At 36.4% G+C, this 12949-nt stretch overlaps 1 protein-coding gene across 2 annotated transcripts; it reads left to right on the forward strand.

Moving 5' to 3' along the window:
• Positions 1-396: 396 nt before the first annotated feature.
• On the forward strand, positions 397-12482 carry Slc17a2 (solute carrier family 17 member 2). Of its 2 annotated transcripts, none has more exons than XM_042684153.1 (12): positions 397-487; positions 2155-2262; positions 3833-4044; positions 5131-5364; positions 5450-5537; positions 7235-7321; positions 8682-8800; positions 8918-9079; positions 9566-9698; positions 9773-9920; positions 10713-10803; positions 11903-12482. In XM_042684153.1, the coding sequence occupies exons 2-12, from the start codon at positions 2235-2237 to the stop codon at positions 12035-12037; spliced, it is 1437 nt and encodes a 478-aa protein (XP_042540087.1). In that variant the 5' UTR covers positions 397-487; positions 2155-2234; the 3' UTR covers positions 12038-12482. The 2 variants fall into 2 exon arrangements, with proteins under 2 accessions (XP_042540087.1, XP_042540088.1); XM_042684154.1 differs by having other exon boundaries at positions 10713-10837; positions 11903-11996.
• The last annotated feature ends 467 nt before the right edge of the window (positions 12483-12949 follow it).

A 12949-nucleotide genomic window follows, 5' to 3' on the forward strand; every position in this document is an offset into this window, starting at 1 on the left:
GGTTTAATATCCCGTTAACTGACTATCTCAACTCTTGCTTTACTACTGCAGAAATTAAGTAAAAAAAAAAAAAATGGAGTGACTTGTCCAAGGTCACAGAAAACATCAGGAAGTGAAAGATCAGCCTGACCTAATCTCTTCAAATCTCTTTCTTCCATGCCGTAAGGCCTTCCTCTCAGGAGAAAAGCATGATGACTAAATGGCTGTTGGTATAGTTCAAAGCAAAAAAACACAAGCGACATAGTAACATTTGCAAATGAAGTTAAAAATTAATTGGTAAAGCCAAATCCACCCTCTGTGCTCTGAGATCATAGGGTCATATCTGGTGCTGAATGACTCTCACATGGCTTATTATTTATCCCTATGAACCCCTGCAGCAGCTTTTGAAAGAGAAGGCAGAAATTCTCTCTCTCTCTCTCTCTCTCTCTCTCTCCTTTGCAAATTAGCTTTCTAATTTAGGGCTTAAAATACTGATTTAATGGTGAAGGTAAGTGCTTTTCTTGTTTTGGGGTATGCCACTGGATTTAGTGGGCAGTGGTCATTTCCTGAGGATCCCGTGAGTACGGACTATGACACACTGATGAGTTGAAATGGTTTTGGTTGTGGGATGACATTTGGGATTAAAGCCGGCAAGGATTGGGTGGAGAACTGTGATTTATGAAACTTTTCAGAATTCTATATTGATTTGAAATTACTTCTCAAGAAAAGGAGAATATGACCAAAGTTTAATAAGATGGAGAACAAGAACACTTGTATGTTTGTAGACATCATTTATATGTTTTATTCTTGATATAGCTAAGAAATATTGCCCAGAGAGGTTATGGTTGGAACATATCAATAATATGACAGAAAACCGGAGGGAAGAGATTCAGTGAAGGTAAATGCTTTAACCTATTCAGAGAAAAATTCCAGTTCTAAAGCACAGCTCCTAGCTGGGAGAAAAGGTACACAGGCACTACTGACTACTTCTTGAGCTGTGAGCCCTCCAAGATGCTATAACTGTACCTTAGTTTTGTCATAATCCCTCCTTCTAGAATTGTTCACCATTGGTGCTCAGTAGATAGGTAGATAGATAGATAGATAGATAGATAGATAGATAGATAGATAGATAGATAGATAGATAGAGATAGAGATATAGATCTTTTATGATTCAATTTATAAATGAATTGAAAGTATGATATAAATGATATGTTGGAATGACCACTTTCATTCTGAACTACCAAACATTCAGAAAAGTAAGCAAGTGATGAGTCTGTAGTTTTACTAACGCTGAACGACTTCTTTCTTATGCTCTCTGATATTTGTGACAGTGTCCACCCCCACCCCCAATGTTGTGAATTCAAGACTAGAGAGTTCTCTTCTAAAAGAAAACATTTAAAACCAATTTAGCAAGCAACCCAAAGAATTTTTATAAATGTACTTTTTGTATTTGATGAAAGATCCATGGATCTGAAGGGGTCTGAGGGCTGCTATCCTGGCAGTTACTTATGATTGCTATTTTTAATATCAATAATATTTTATGCCGTCCAAGTCCATTGTTTTCATTTCAAACAGCTGTGAAGTAATAGTGTCTCCATTTTTTTTTATTGTGGAACAATGAAATCTCTAGGAGTTTATGAAACTTTTTGAGGTTTGCATATATGAGAAATGGCAAAGCAGAATTCAGTCCCTGAATACCTTCTGAACTAAGGTCTGATGCTCTTTGAACTACATGTCATATTTACTCTGAGTAAACCAGGAGTCTCAGCTAACAAAGATGATGCAAGAAAGACAAGGCAGGAGAAATCAAAGAGAGGCAGAAAGACCATTGTAATATATGGTCTATGTTCTGGACATATATATATCTATAGATATAGATATAGATATATATTATATATTCAGTAGAGAACTTGCCTAGCTGTGCAAGACCCTGAATTAAAAACTTATATATAAATGTTATGTATATATATATATATACATATATATATATACATACATATATGTATATATATATATACATATATATATATACATACATATATGTATATATATATATATACATATATATATATACATACATACATACATATAAACCCTTTACTGAAACTGAGAGGTGGCAACATTAACCAGGAGAAACTACTTTTGTGTTGTACTTTGTATTATGTTTTCCCATAGATAAAAGCTTGTCGTGGTAAAAGAGAATTGGGGAAGTGGACACTCCACCACAGTGTGGAACTATTTCCTGGAGAAGCTAAATGGATAAGAAACCTACCACTAGGAAAGGTAAATTGTCTGTTCTCATTTTCACTGTTCTTCACACTTCTGCTTTCTCCTCCTTTTTCCATTATGTTGCTCCTGGCAGAGATTCGTAGCATCACAACAGACTCAGCTTCAGCCTCTGAATCTCCCACCTGCTGCTCCTTTCCTTAGGGAACCGCACAGATTTCCTCATTAGAATTTGAGCCAGATGACCAGGGATAAGGATGGAATGAATTTTGAAAATGTAATTTTTACGTATTTGTGTCTCTTACATATTTGTGGCTTTCTACACATTTTTGTTTATTTATTTTAAATTATATTTTATTATTTTAAGTAGTTGTACAAAGGATTACCATTGAACAAATCAATTTATAAGTACAAACGTTCTGATCAATGTCACTCTTTCATCATTCCCCCCATCCCTCCAAGTCCCTCCCCTCCTCTCAGTTTTCCTGGTTTCATTGGATAGGGGTTGGATTTTATGATTGCACTGAAAAAGTAATTTTAAAGCAAACTCCCAACCTATGTGTGAGTCACGCCTTTAACATCAGCCTAGAGGCAGGCTGTTCCTCTGAGCATGTAAGCTTACAGAAATATGGAAGCAATTCATCTGTAAGCAACCAGTTCTACTCCTGAGCCTACTTAGCAATTAAAGCTTATTTCTTCCATTATATTTTTCTCTGTTTCCTCACAGATGCTTTCTTTGTGTCCCTTTGGTCACAATATATGCTGAACAAAACCTAATCCATCTGTCACATGGCAATCTTTTCAATATTGGCCTATTATTTTACTTTATAGGGTATATACATATTCTATCTGTATATTGAATACTCCTATGCACTATTTTACCAGCATAAATAATAGAATGATTCTATATGTTAATCAATTCTTAAAAAGCTGAACATATATGAAGCCAGGGCCAAGTGATACATAGCAAAAATATAAAGACTTATTGAAGGTAGTAGAAATACTCATAGAAATTTAAAGTTCTAGCTTTCAGATGGGCATGGTGGTGCATATTTGTAGTCCCAGCTGCCGAAGAGGCTGAGGTAGGAGGATTACTTGAACTTAGTTGCTCCGGTCCAAGTTGGACATCATAGCAACATCCTGTCTCAAAAATAAGGAAAGAGAGCATTCAGATTAGAAAGAAAATAAATTACTGTATTTCAGATATCTCAAAGGACACTCTTTTGAATTCAAATTTATGCATAAACTCAAATGTTGTGATAAATGTTCATGGCCTGAGATACTCACTTGCAACCAGAGACAAAGGTTTTGTGATTTTCCCCACTTAGTTTATTTTGGAGTAATTTGACATGCATACTTCAAGTGAGGTTTTCCCTCTATTTATGATGTTTCTTACACATTTATAAGAAGATCATACGTGTTTTTCTTAATTATAAGATTTCAGATGTGTTGGGTTGATAGCAGCTGAAGAATATGATAAGGGAAGTTTGTAGAAATTGTTACTTTGATGAAAAAGGACAGTGGTATTACATGATTTTATTTGAAATTCTGTCAGGGTTAGCAGTGGGAGATATGGAAAGAAGAGAGTCTCATCAAAAAACTTATTTGCTATCTTTGTACTATCTAGGTCCACATTTTTGTTCATTACGGTATGGGCTGGCTCTCATCATGCACTTCTCCAACTTCACTATGATAACCCAGCGCGTGAGTCTAAGCATTGCAATCATCGCCATGGTGAACAGCACTCAGCTGCGTGGTCCTGTTAATGCCTCCATAGAGGACCACTGGATAGACACCCTTAACAATCAGAGCAGCTCTATGAAGGAAGTTAGTACAAGGGTAAGTATGCTGGAGAGCAAGATTCTTGGTTGAAAGAAAGGCTTAGATTTTTTTTTTTCATTTTGCAGACTATAGAATTATAACTTTTCAAAAGGCCTGAAATTATTTTTCAGACAGTGTTTGCCTCTTAATAATAATCCTTCACTAAGATTACTATTATCATAAGGTAAAGCAACTGTAAGAAAAATAGGAAAAATTCTAAAAGGAACATATAGAGTATTAGGTGTCAGTGAAGAACTAGTTATTATGTAGGAGCAGCTTTCTGGGTTAATCAATTTGATTTGCCTCCTCTATCCATGACTAGGGAAAGTCTTTCCTTTGAACCAACCAGAGTCACTCTTGGTTTCTGATTGTTTGATGTCATCTCAAATGCTACAACTTTAGTCTTTTTATTTTATCCAGTGAGAATGAATATTCCTTGTCCTCTTCATACAAAGCATACTCATTCTTCAAAAGAATACCCAAATATTGCTTTCTTTCTGGGGCCTTCCCAAATTGTTCATGCTTTTCACAAAGGCTGTATAATGTTTATCTTCAAATATCAATTCTAATAAGAATCATATGCCTTACATTATTTGTGGTAATTTTAAATGAATAATTATTTACTTTACTTACTGAATTTTATCAGAAAAAAATCTTATTTATGTGTATGAGTTTTAGGAATTGGCTCTGCCAGAGCAGCCACACTTTCTTTTTAAACAGATATTTTTTCTTTTTAATCAGAGGCTGATCGTGAAAATAATTCAGTAGTGTTTATCTTTTTCTTTAAAATGAGCATCAATGTCACTTTTATAAAAGTGAAAGGAAACTCTTTAACAAATGGCTTCATTTATTGCTTCCTATCATGGGTCTATGCAATCATTGACCTCTATTTCTTTTCTTTGCATCTCTTGTTTTCCTCTTCTAAGAAAAGCAAATTGCTGCTAGAATTGGATATTTAGGAAGAGTAGAATGGCTTGGAATAAAATGGTGAAAAGCTACAGTAGCTATTTTATAGTAAGGTCTCTTCAACTATAAGCAATTCTACTTAAAAATAGATTTTCATAAAAGGACTTCTTAGCGAAGATTTATTTTCTTTTTCCCTAGGCCTCTGTATATCAATGGAGTCCAGAGACTCAGGGGATCATCTTTAGCTCCATCAGCTATGGAATAATAATGACACTGATCCCAAGTGGATATTTAGCAGGGATACTTGGAGCAAAACACATGCTTGGTGCTGGTTTGCTGGTTTCTTCACTTCTGACTCTTTTTACACCACTGGCTGCTGACTTGGGAGTGATTTTGGTCATTGTGATTCGGACAGTCCAGGGCATGGCCCAGGTATCAAGATATCTTGTCATTCTAAGTAGGTTACAGATTGCCAAATTGTACAAAAGTGCAAACATCATTATGATTTCTATTGTAGGGAATGGCATGGACAGGCCAGTTTACAATTTGGGCAAAATGGGCTCCTCCTCTTGAACGAAGCAAGCTCACTAGCATTGCAGGATCAGGTAAGGTTGGGTTCATGGGTCACAGTTTTTCATCTCTTATTTCCTATTCATTCTATGAATCATACAATTTAGGCATGAGGAGGAAACTTGCTACAGAAAAATTCAACAATACAAGAAGAAATAAGTCATAAAGAGACTAAAACTGAACAGCAGAAAAAGACCATTTTGAGCTAGGAAAAAGGCTAGAGCTTTATGAATTGCACAGATGTAAAATAAAAAGATCAAGTGATGGGCTGAGAAGGTGGCTCAGTGGTAGAGTGCTTGCTTTCCATGCATGAGCCCAGGGTTTGATTCCTCAGCATCACATAAACAGAAAAAGCCAGAAGTGGCACTGTGGCTCAAGTGGTAGAGTGCTAGCCTTGAGCTGAAGAGCTGAGGGACAGCGTCCAGACCTAGAATTCAAGCCCCAGGACAAAAAAAAAAATCAAGTGAGTTTTATCAATACCATTTTATCAAATATGTTGAAAGGAAAAATAAAGCCATCAGAACACAGATTGCTTAAAAATGTTGGGGTTATTCTGAGTTCTTCACAATTCTGAGCAGTAACTATCTGATGTATTATTCTGCAATGCTTATTTTCCAGAGAGGGTAGTTAAGGTGTGTAGAGATTAAGTAAATGGCTCAGGTACAAATATCTTAATTAGCTGAACTCAGCCAATTATGTTTCAGGATTCTTACTAAGACCTCTAGAGTGTTATCACTTTGCCTAAAGACATACTAGTGAGCTGTGACTGCAGAGAATTTAAGTGACAAGCCAAGAGATTATAGAGTTAGTTATAATGGTATTAAGGAGCTCTTGAAGAGTTTTTATGTGATATCACTATTATTTATTAATGCTAATTACCTCCCATGATATTAGAAACATGAGGAAGAACCACCTATAAACCTTAAGAGTATATTCTTGAAAAACAGAACAGATTGTATGAAGCTTCTCACTCCTAAGTCCAATACATGGCCATCCCCTAAGGTCTAGTGCCTCATAGTAACTCTCTTGCTTTCTTGCTTTTTTCCATTTTCATCGTCAGCTCCTCTTTTGTTTCCAGATAATCTCGGTTTGTCTTTCTTCTCTTACATGGTTTCTTCCAACCTTCTCTTCCCATCAAATAATAGGATAGGATGTTGGGATGTTTTGCACTTGGTAAAGTTAACTATTAGTTCATGAAACTTTGAGGCACATGTGAGTGGTATGTATACTGGATTTCTGCATATTTGGCATTTGTTGTATTGACAGTAAAATGCATTTCTCACTGTGAAATTCTGCCAAATATGACTTTTTATACTGACTCTGAAAACTAAATTATATTCCATCTGTAAAAAAATGGTTTTGGTCACATTTTTCTCTTCCCAAAGTTCCGAGGACCGTATGTCCTTAATTTTTGCAAGTCATTCTTTTTCTTCACCTAGTTTTATATTACATCATTGCATAAGGACATACTTATAAACTGTTATTACAAGGAGCTTCTGCGACAAATTAAAGTATTTGAGGTGTATTACATTGGTGTTGAGGAGCCGTTGAATTAGCATTATTCATTAGTGTTCATTATTTCACATGATGTTAATGGGGGAGATCTGTGAGCAGGAACAAGCACCCTTATCACCTATTCATGCTACGCCTACCATCTTGCTGTTGGGACAATGTCCATGGAGGCCACACTGTCTCAACCCTTGTTATTTTTTTGTTTCTCTCTTGTCTTTAGGGGCAGCATTTGGGTCCTTCATCATCCTCTGTGTGGGGGGATTAATCTCACAGGCATTGGGCTGGCCTTTTATCTTCTACATCTTTGGTGAGTCACTTTCTCCTAAATTGCTGACACTTCTATTTCCAGGGAATTTATTTTAATATACACATTTATATTCTTCCATATAAAAGAAAATATCACTTGTTACATAGGAAATGATGAAAAATGTTGAGGACTGTTAGCTTTATTAATATAGTCTAGACAGCTTGGTGTAACACCTTCTTAGTGTTCTGGGAAACCCATATCATGAGGCAAAGGAGTTGACTCTTCACATGATGCCAACTTCTGAGAAATCTGCAGTGAAGCACTACCATTCTGTCCATAGCATCTGCTCAGAATCTCTATCACCACATCTGAAATGCCAGGTCTAATGGCTATATGCAATTACAGTGCTAAGGTAGTAAGTCTTCATATTTTGTTATAATTATTTCTTTCTAATACATGTTTAACCTACTCACTACCAAGTGAGACATGCAAAGCTCATTTCTTCCACGGGACCCTTCAAGATGTATTCCATCAAATGTAGCCATTCTTTCTCTATACTTTCTTACTAGTTGTTATTTATTTCCTCTTTCAGCTCTGTATTGAAAACTGGAAATTGCTCAAGGCAGAGAATCCATAATATAATGTTCTTAAATCACTTTGATGGTATATTAGCTGAACCTTAGCTTTAAAAGAGTAGATTAATCCAATAATACAAGGAATTTACAAAAATATTCACCACCCAACTTCTTTTTAAGTGGAATATTCTTCAAATGACAAATTCCAGTGAGATAAATAAGATTTTATAGACTGTTCTTTTATTATAGTCAAATGATAGCATTAAATATGATTCTTGGTTTGCATGGTTTTCTCACTAGTAGTGTCATTGCAGCCATTTTCTTTCACACATGTTAACCAAGTATTGTTAAGAAGTATTTTCTCTGGGAATCCATAATAGCTGCATAATTTGAAAACAAATAATACTGTCTTGGAAATGTGATGAAAATTTTTCCTCAACTCACTGACTTTAGGGCAGGTTGGGTTCAGACATGTGTAACTACTCTTTGACTTAGATTTTCTAAAACAAGATAATAATATCTGTATTAAGTTGATACGACAAAAAACCCTGTAACACTATAAACATTAGCCTCTTCAGGCTAACTAATCAGCTGTGAAATGATTTATGTTCATGCTCATACCAGAGTTTCTGATATTGACAAAAAGAATGATATATTTGAGAGGTATGTAGTATTTTAAAACCTTCAACGGAAGAAAGAGATTTGTAGGATGGAAAGAGAAAAATGAAAAAATTCAGTAATCATGACTTGATAGATGTGTTGGAGAAAGGTATTACACTTACAGGGAACTCCTTTCTACCAGTACACAAATCTACCTGAAAACTAATTTTGTCCCTACTTCCCAGGTAGCATTGGCTGTGTCTGCTGTCTCCTGTGGTTCACGGTGATTTATGATGATCCCCTCAATCACCCATGTATAAGTATCAGGGAAAAGGAATACATTGTATCCTCACTGACTCAACAGGTAGAGTACATCCACCCTTCTCCCTAGGGACCATTCTGAAATTTTCAGGGGAAGGGACATCCTCTGATCTGTGCTGAGATCTCCTGATTCCTATGTTGATTAGATATTTTCTTCCAGTCCAGTTCTCCTAGACGATCTGTCCCCATAAAGGCTATGGTCAGATGCCTACCACTTTGGGCCATTTTCATGGGGTTTTTCAGCCATTTCTGGTTATGCACCATTATTATAACGTATCTACCGACGTACATCAATACTGTACTCCACGTTAACATCAGAGATGTGAGTATACTTCCTAACCTTTTATGAAAATGGCAGTATTAACAATAATGTTGTGCTGCCTATTATTTTCCAGCATTAAACACAACCATTTAGCATTCACAGTTCCCTTAAGAATGGCACTGAAATGACGCCCTATTCATAGGTGTGGAAATGTGACACATAGAGGTGAGTTTCACAACTTCCAAGTCATAGAACTAGTCCAGCATCTGTGTCTTTAACTACTGTAGTAGATAGACTACCACATTGCCACACTAGCTGGTTCTAAAGTTTCTCTCAGACATTAACATCACTTTTCTTTGGGAATCAGTATGATTTAGTGCTGGTTTTTTCCTAAGACAGTGTTCTCTGAGCATGGGAAAGGACTCTTGTTTCCCTCCAACAACTCAGAACATTGAGCAGTAGACTAATGGCAGTATTTCTTAACTGATCGGTGTTGGTGCTGTCCGCACCTGTGTAATGTATTCCATGTAAATTTTCTTCCTTCAGAGTGGGGTTCTCTCCTCCTTGCCTTTTATTGCTGCCTCAAGCTGTACAATATTAGGAGGTCAGTTGGCAGATTTCCTTCTCTCCAGGAATCTTCTGAGCTTAATCGCCGTGCGCAAACTCTTCTCATCCCTAGGTAAGGATAGACATGTGGGCTCTGTTAAGCAGGGTGTCTGAGAGGGCCCCTCACATCATGTCTTCATTACCCAGGCTTACTCCTTCCATCGCTTTGTGCTGTGGCCCTGCCCTTTGTGGCATCCAGTTACATGACAACCATTATTTTGCTGATACTTATTCCTGGGACCAGCAACCTGTGTGACTCTGGGTTTATCATCAACACCCTTGATGTTGCTCCCAGGTAAGAGATTTACCTATTATTTCCCCTTCTGCAGACCACTTCAGAGGGATCAGACTTAGACTCTCATGGGGCAAAACCTTTGTGTGTTTATTGGCATGCATTCATGATGGCAGGATGACAACTAGGAAAGGCACAGCCATGACCCTAGCTGGCATATTTAGAAAAACAGTTCCCATTCCTGGCTAGGTTTCTCAATCAGAGATTAGACTGTGTGTTTTTGGAAAAGGCCCACAGATACATGTTTTGGAAGTTTCCACAGTGTTCATAGCTAGTGTGATAGTTACTACTTTGGAAGGTGTTCACAATGAGCAAATGCTATGTTAAGACTCTCATATATCAACACATTTAAGCATTATAACTAAATTAAGTAGATTCCATTGTTACCTCTAATCCAAGAGGAGTCTGAGGTGGGGAAGAGGATGAGGGGGGAATGGGTGGGGGTACAGGATAGGGAAGGGAGGGTTATGTGATATGTGTATGGTAGAGATAGGATTTGGACCCACCTGATTTGGCTTCAGCGTCTACATCTAGACTACATCTTGACTACATCTTGACAATCTCCTATTCTGGGGGGTGAGGTGGAAAAACTCAGTTCCCACAACAACTATTTCTGGTTATCCTAGTTATTCATTTACTGGACATGTGGTTTCAGGACTGGCAAATAAACATCTCCCTGAATATCTTTAGGTGAACCAAAAGCTGCTTGAGGCAACATTAGAAAGGAGCTTCATTAAAGTTGAGTTGTTGCACAAACCATGGATGGCTTTGTATATAATATAATCTTCTCCACAGATATGCAAGTTTCCTCATGGGAATCTCAAGGGGATTCGGGCTTATTGCAGGAATCATCTCTTCTACTACCACCGGATTCCTTATCAGTCAGGTTGGGCATGTTATTGAACATCTGCAAATGGCAGGTATTGTTTTAGGCATTGAAGATAAACACTGTGCTCTCAAAGATGGTATGATGGGGGAAGCAAGTGTCAATATCAACATAATTACTCTATTCATGGCAACCTTTAAATCAGATTCTGGTAAGCCAGGTTTCCCAGAGCAAGGAAAACAAAAGCTGAGTTTCTCAAAATGAATAGATTTTCAATTTATGAAAATGAGTTATTTGGCTATAAAAGATAGTTTATATGACTTCCTACTGATAAAAACTTAAGACAATTCATCTATATAACCAAAGTGAATTACATGTTAAGGCATAAAAAATGATCAAGACAGAGATGAGGAATATCATAAAGATTCTAGTCATTTAATCTAATTTTTAAAAATCACAAAAGGGAATGCAAAATATTCCAAGGCCAGTTTCAGAAGAGATTGCGTAGCAGGTTGAAAGAAAACTGTGAGGCTTGTTCAGTTCAGGACATGTGGGATAGCAAGGAAGATGAAAAGACAAAACCAAGCTAGGATTGAAGAACTGACAAGAGTCAACTTGCCAGGCAAACTTTGGTTTTGTTTTCAATACATACTATGTGACCTAATTTCCACGTTAATTTTTGACCAACTTGCTAGAAATCCACTGGGATTGTAATGCTGGCAATGAGCTATGATATACTAGGACATGCTGAGGAGGATCACAGAGGCAGACCAAACGTCAGTCATGTTGTATTGAGATGCCCATCCATCTAAGGGGTTGTGATGATTGATATCAGCAGCCAAGCGCAAAACAAAGCAGGAAGGCTACAAACATGAAATCTTAAGGATATCTTTTATGCACAATTGTGAGAACTATTATATTTTCATGAATATTGAAACCCAAACTTCTAGAAAATGTTAGTGTAGTATAATCTATTTTTTATTCAAAGAAACAGCCATCTCAACTTAGAATCCAATATATATTTCAGAGTCATTTTGCTTCTTGTTCTCTCTATATTTTTGTGATCAGCATTTAAATACACAGAATATGAGATTTCTATAATTAGATGAGAAGGAAATTGTGGTATTAGTAATTGTTATGGATTTGTTTTTGTATTCAGGATTCTGAGTCTGGCTGGAGGAATGTATTTTTCCTGTCTGCTGCTGTCAACATGTTTGGTCTCATCTTTTACTTCACATTTGGACAAGCAAAAATCCAAGACTGGGCCAAGGAAAGACCTCTCACTCGCCTCTGAAAGATGTAGTATTACAAACGTCAATACAGTAACACCTTTAATTTTTTAAACATTGTTTTACTCATCATAGGCCCTTCTTCATATTTTTGACTATGGGCATAGCACTTCTCATCTCTGGCTGTGTATAGATTTTCCTAGGGTACCTCAAAACGTCTGGATACTTGGAGGCTATTCTAGTGATTCTGAGTGACTTATTCAGGGATGAAACTTATCTATCATTAATTTATTTTGAGACTCCCTAGGATTTTCTAGCACATAGCCAATTATTGATAAGTTGCCGGAACAAATTGAAGCCAATTTCTGTTGCCCTCAGATTTTCCTCTTTGGAAAGTGAAATTAAAATATACATGAAAATTATCATTGATAAATACCTTCATGGGTATGGTTGTAAACAGAAAATTTACTGGAGAATGTAGCCATATGCTATAGAATTCAGCAGATGATAAAATTTTAAACACTATAATTGTGTAATTAACATGTTTATTTTTATGCACTATGAAATATGACTGCTTATTTATGGGGCTAAATTCTATTTAAATTCACACACTAAATTTAGACAAACCATTTCAGATTATTTATATCAGGTTTATTTCCATTTGGAAAAATGATATTTATAATTCTAGCTAAATCTAGGAGCTTAATGAACAAATGACTATGAAAAGATTCAGTGCATGAGGCATCTGGAATTTAGGTAGAGAAGTTACAGAATTGGAAATCTGTACTATGAGATAATGTGGGAAAGTCTGGAAGGGATGAGACAGTTTAGATCATATAATGAAAATTGGAGGATGATAATAAAGGTAGTTCAAGTGAAATGACAATTTATACTAGGGAGGAAAATATTAAGGTTCTAACAAGACAGAACAAGGCATAGGAAGCATCACATAAGCTTGTTTTGAATTTTCAAAGTGT

The sequence above is a fragment of the Dipodomys spectabilis genome, unplaced genomic scaffold (genome assembly GCF_019054845.1).
Source record: "Dipodomys spectabilis isolate Male_0828 unplaced genomic scaffold, ASM1905484v1 ptg000085l, whole genome shotgun sequence".
NCBI lineage: Eukaryota > Metazoa > Chordata > Mammalia > Rodentia > Heteromyidae > Dipodomys > Dipodomys spectabilis.

Excerpts from the sequence above, each read along its gene's own strand:
- Slc17a2 (XM_042684153.1), top strand. The coding sequence starts at position 2,235 with ATGGATAAGAAACCTACCACTAGGAAAG. Across the intron at positions 5,538-7,234 it reads CACTAGCATTGCAGGATCAG|GGGCAGCATTTGGGTCCTTC; the intron begins GTAAGGTTGGGT and ends TCTTGTCTTTAG. Across the intron at positions 8,801-8,917 it reads TATCCTCACTGACTCAACAG|TCCAGTTCTCCTAGACGATC; the intron begins GTAGAGTACATC and ends ATTTTCTTCCAG.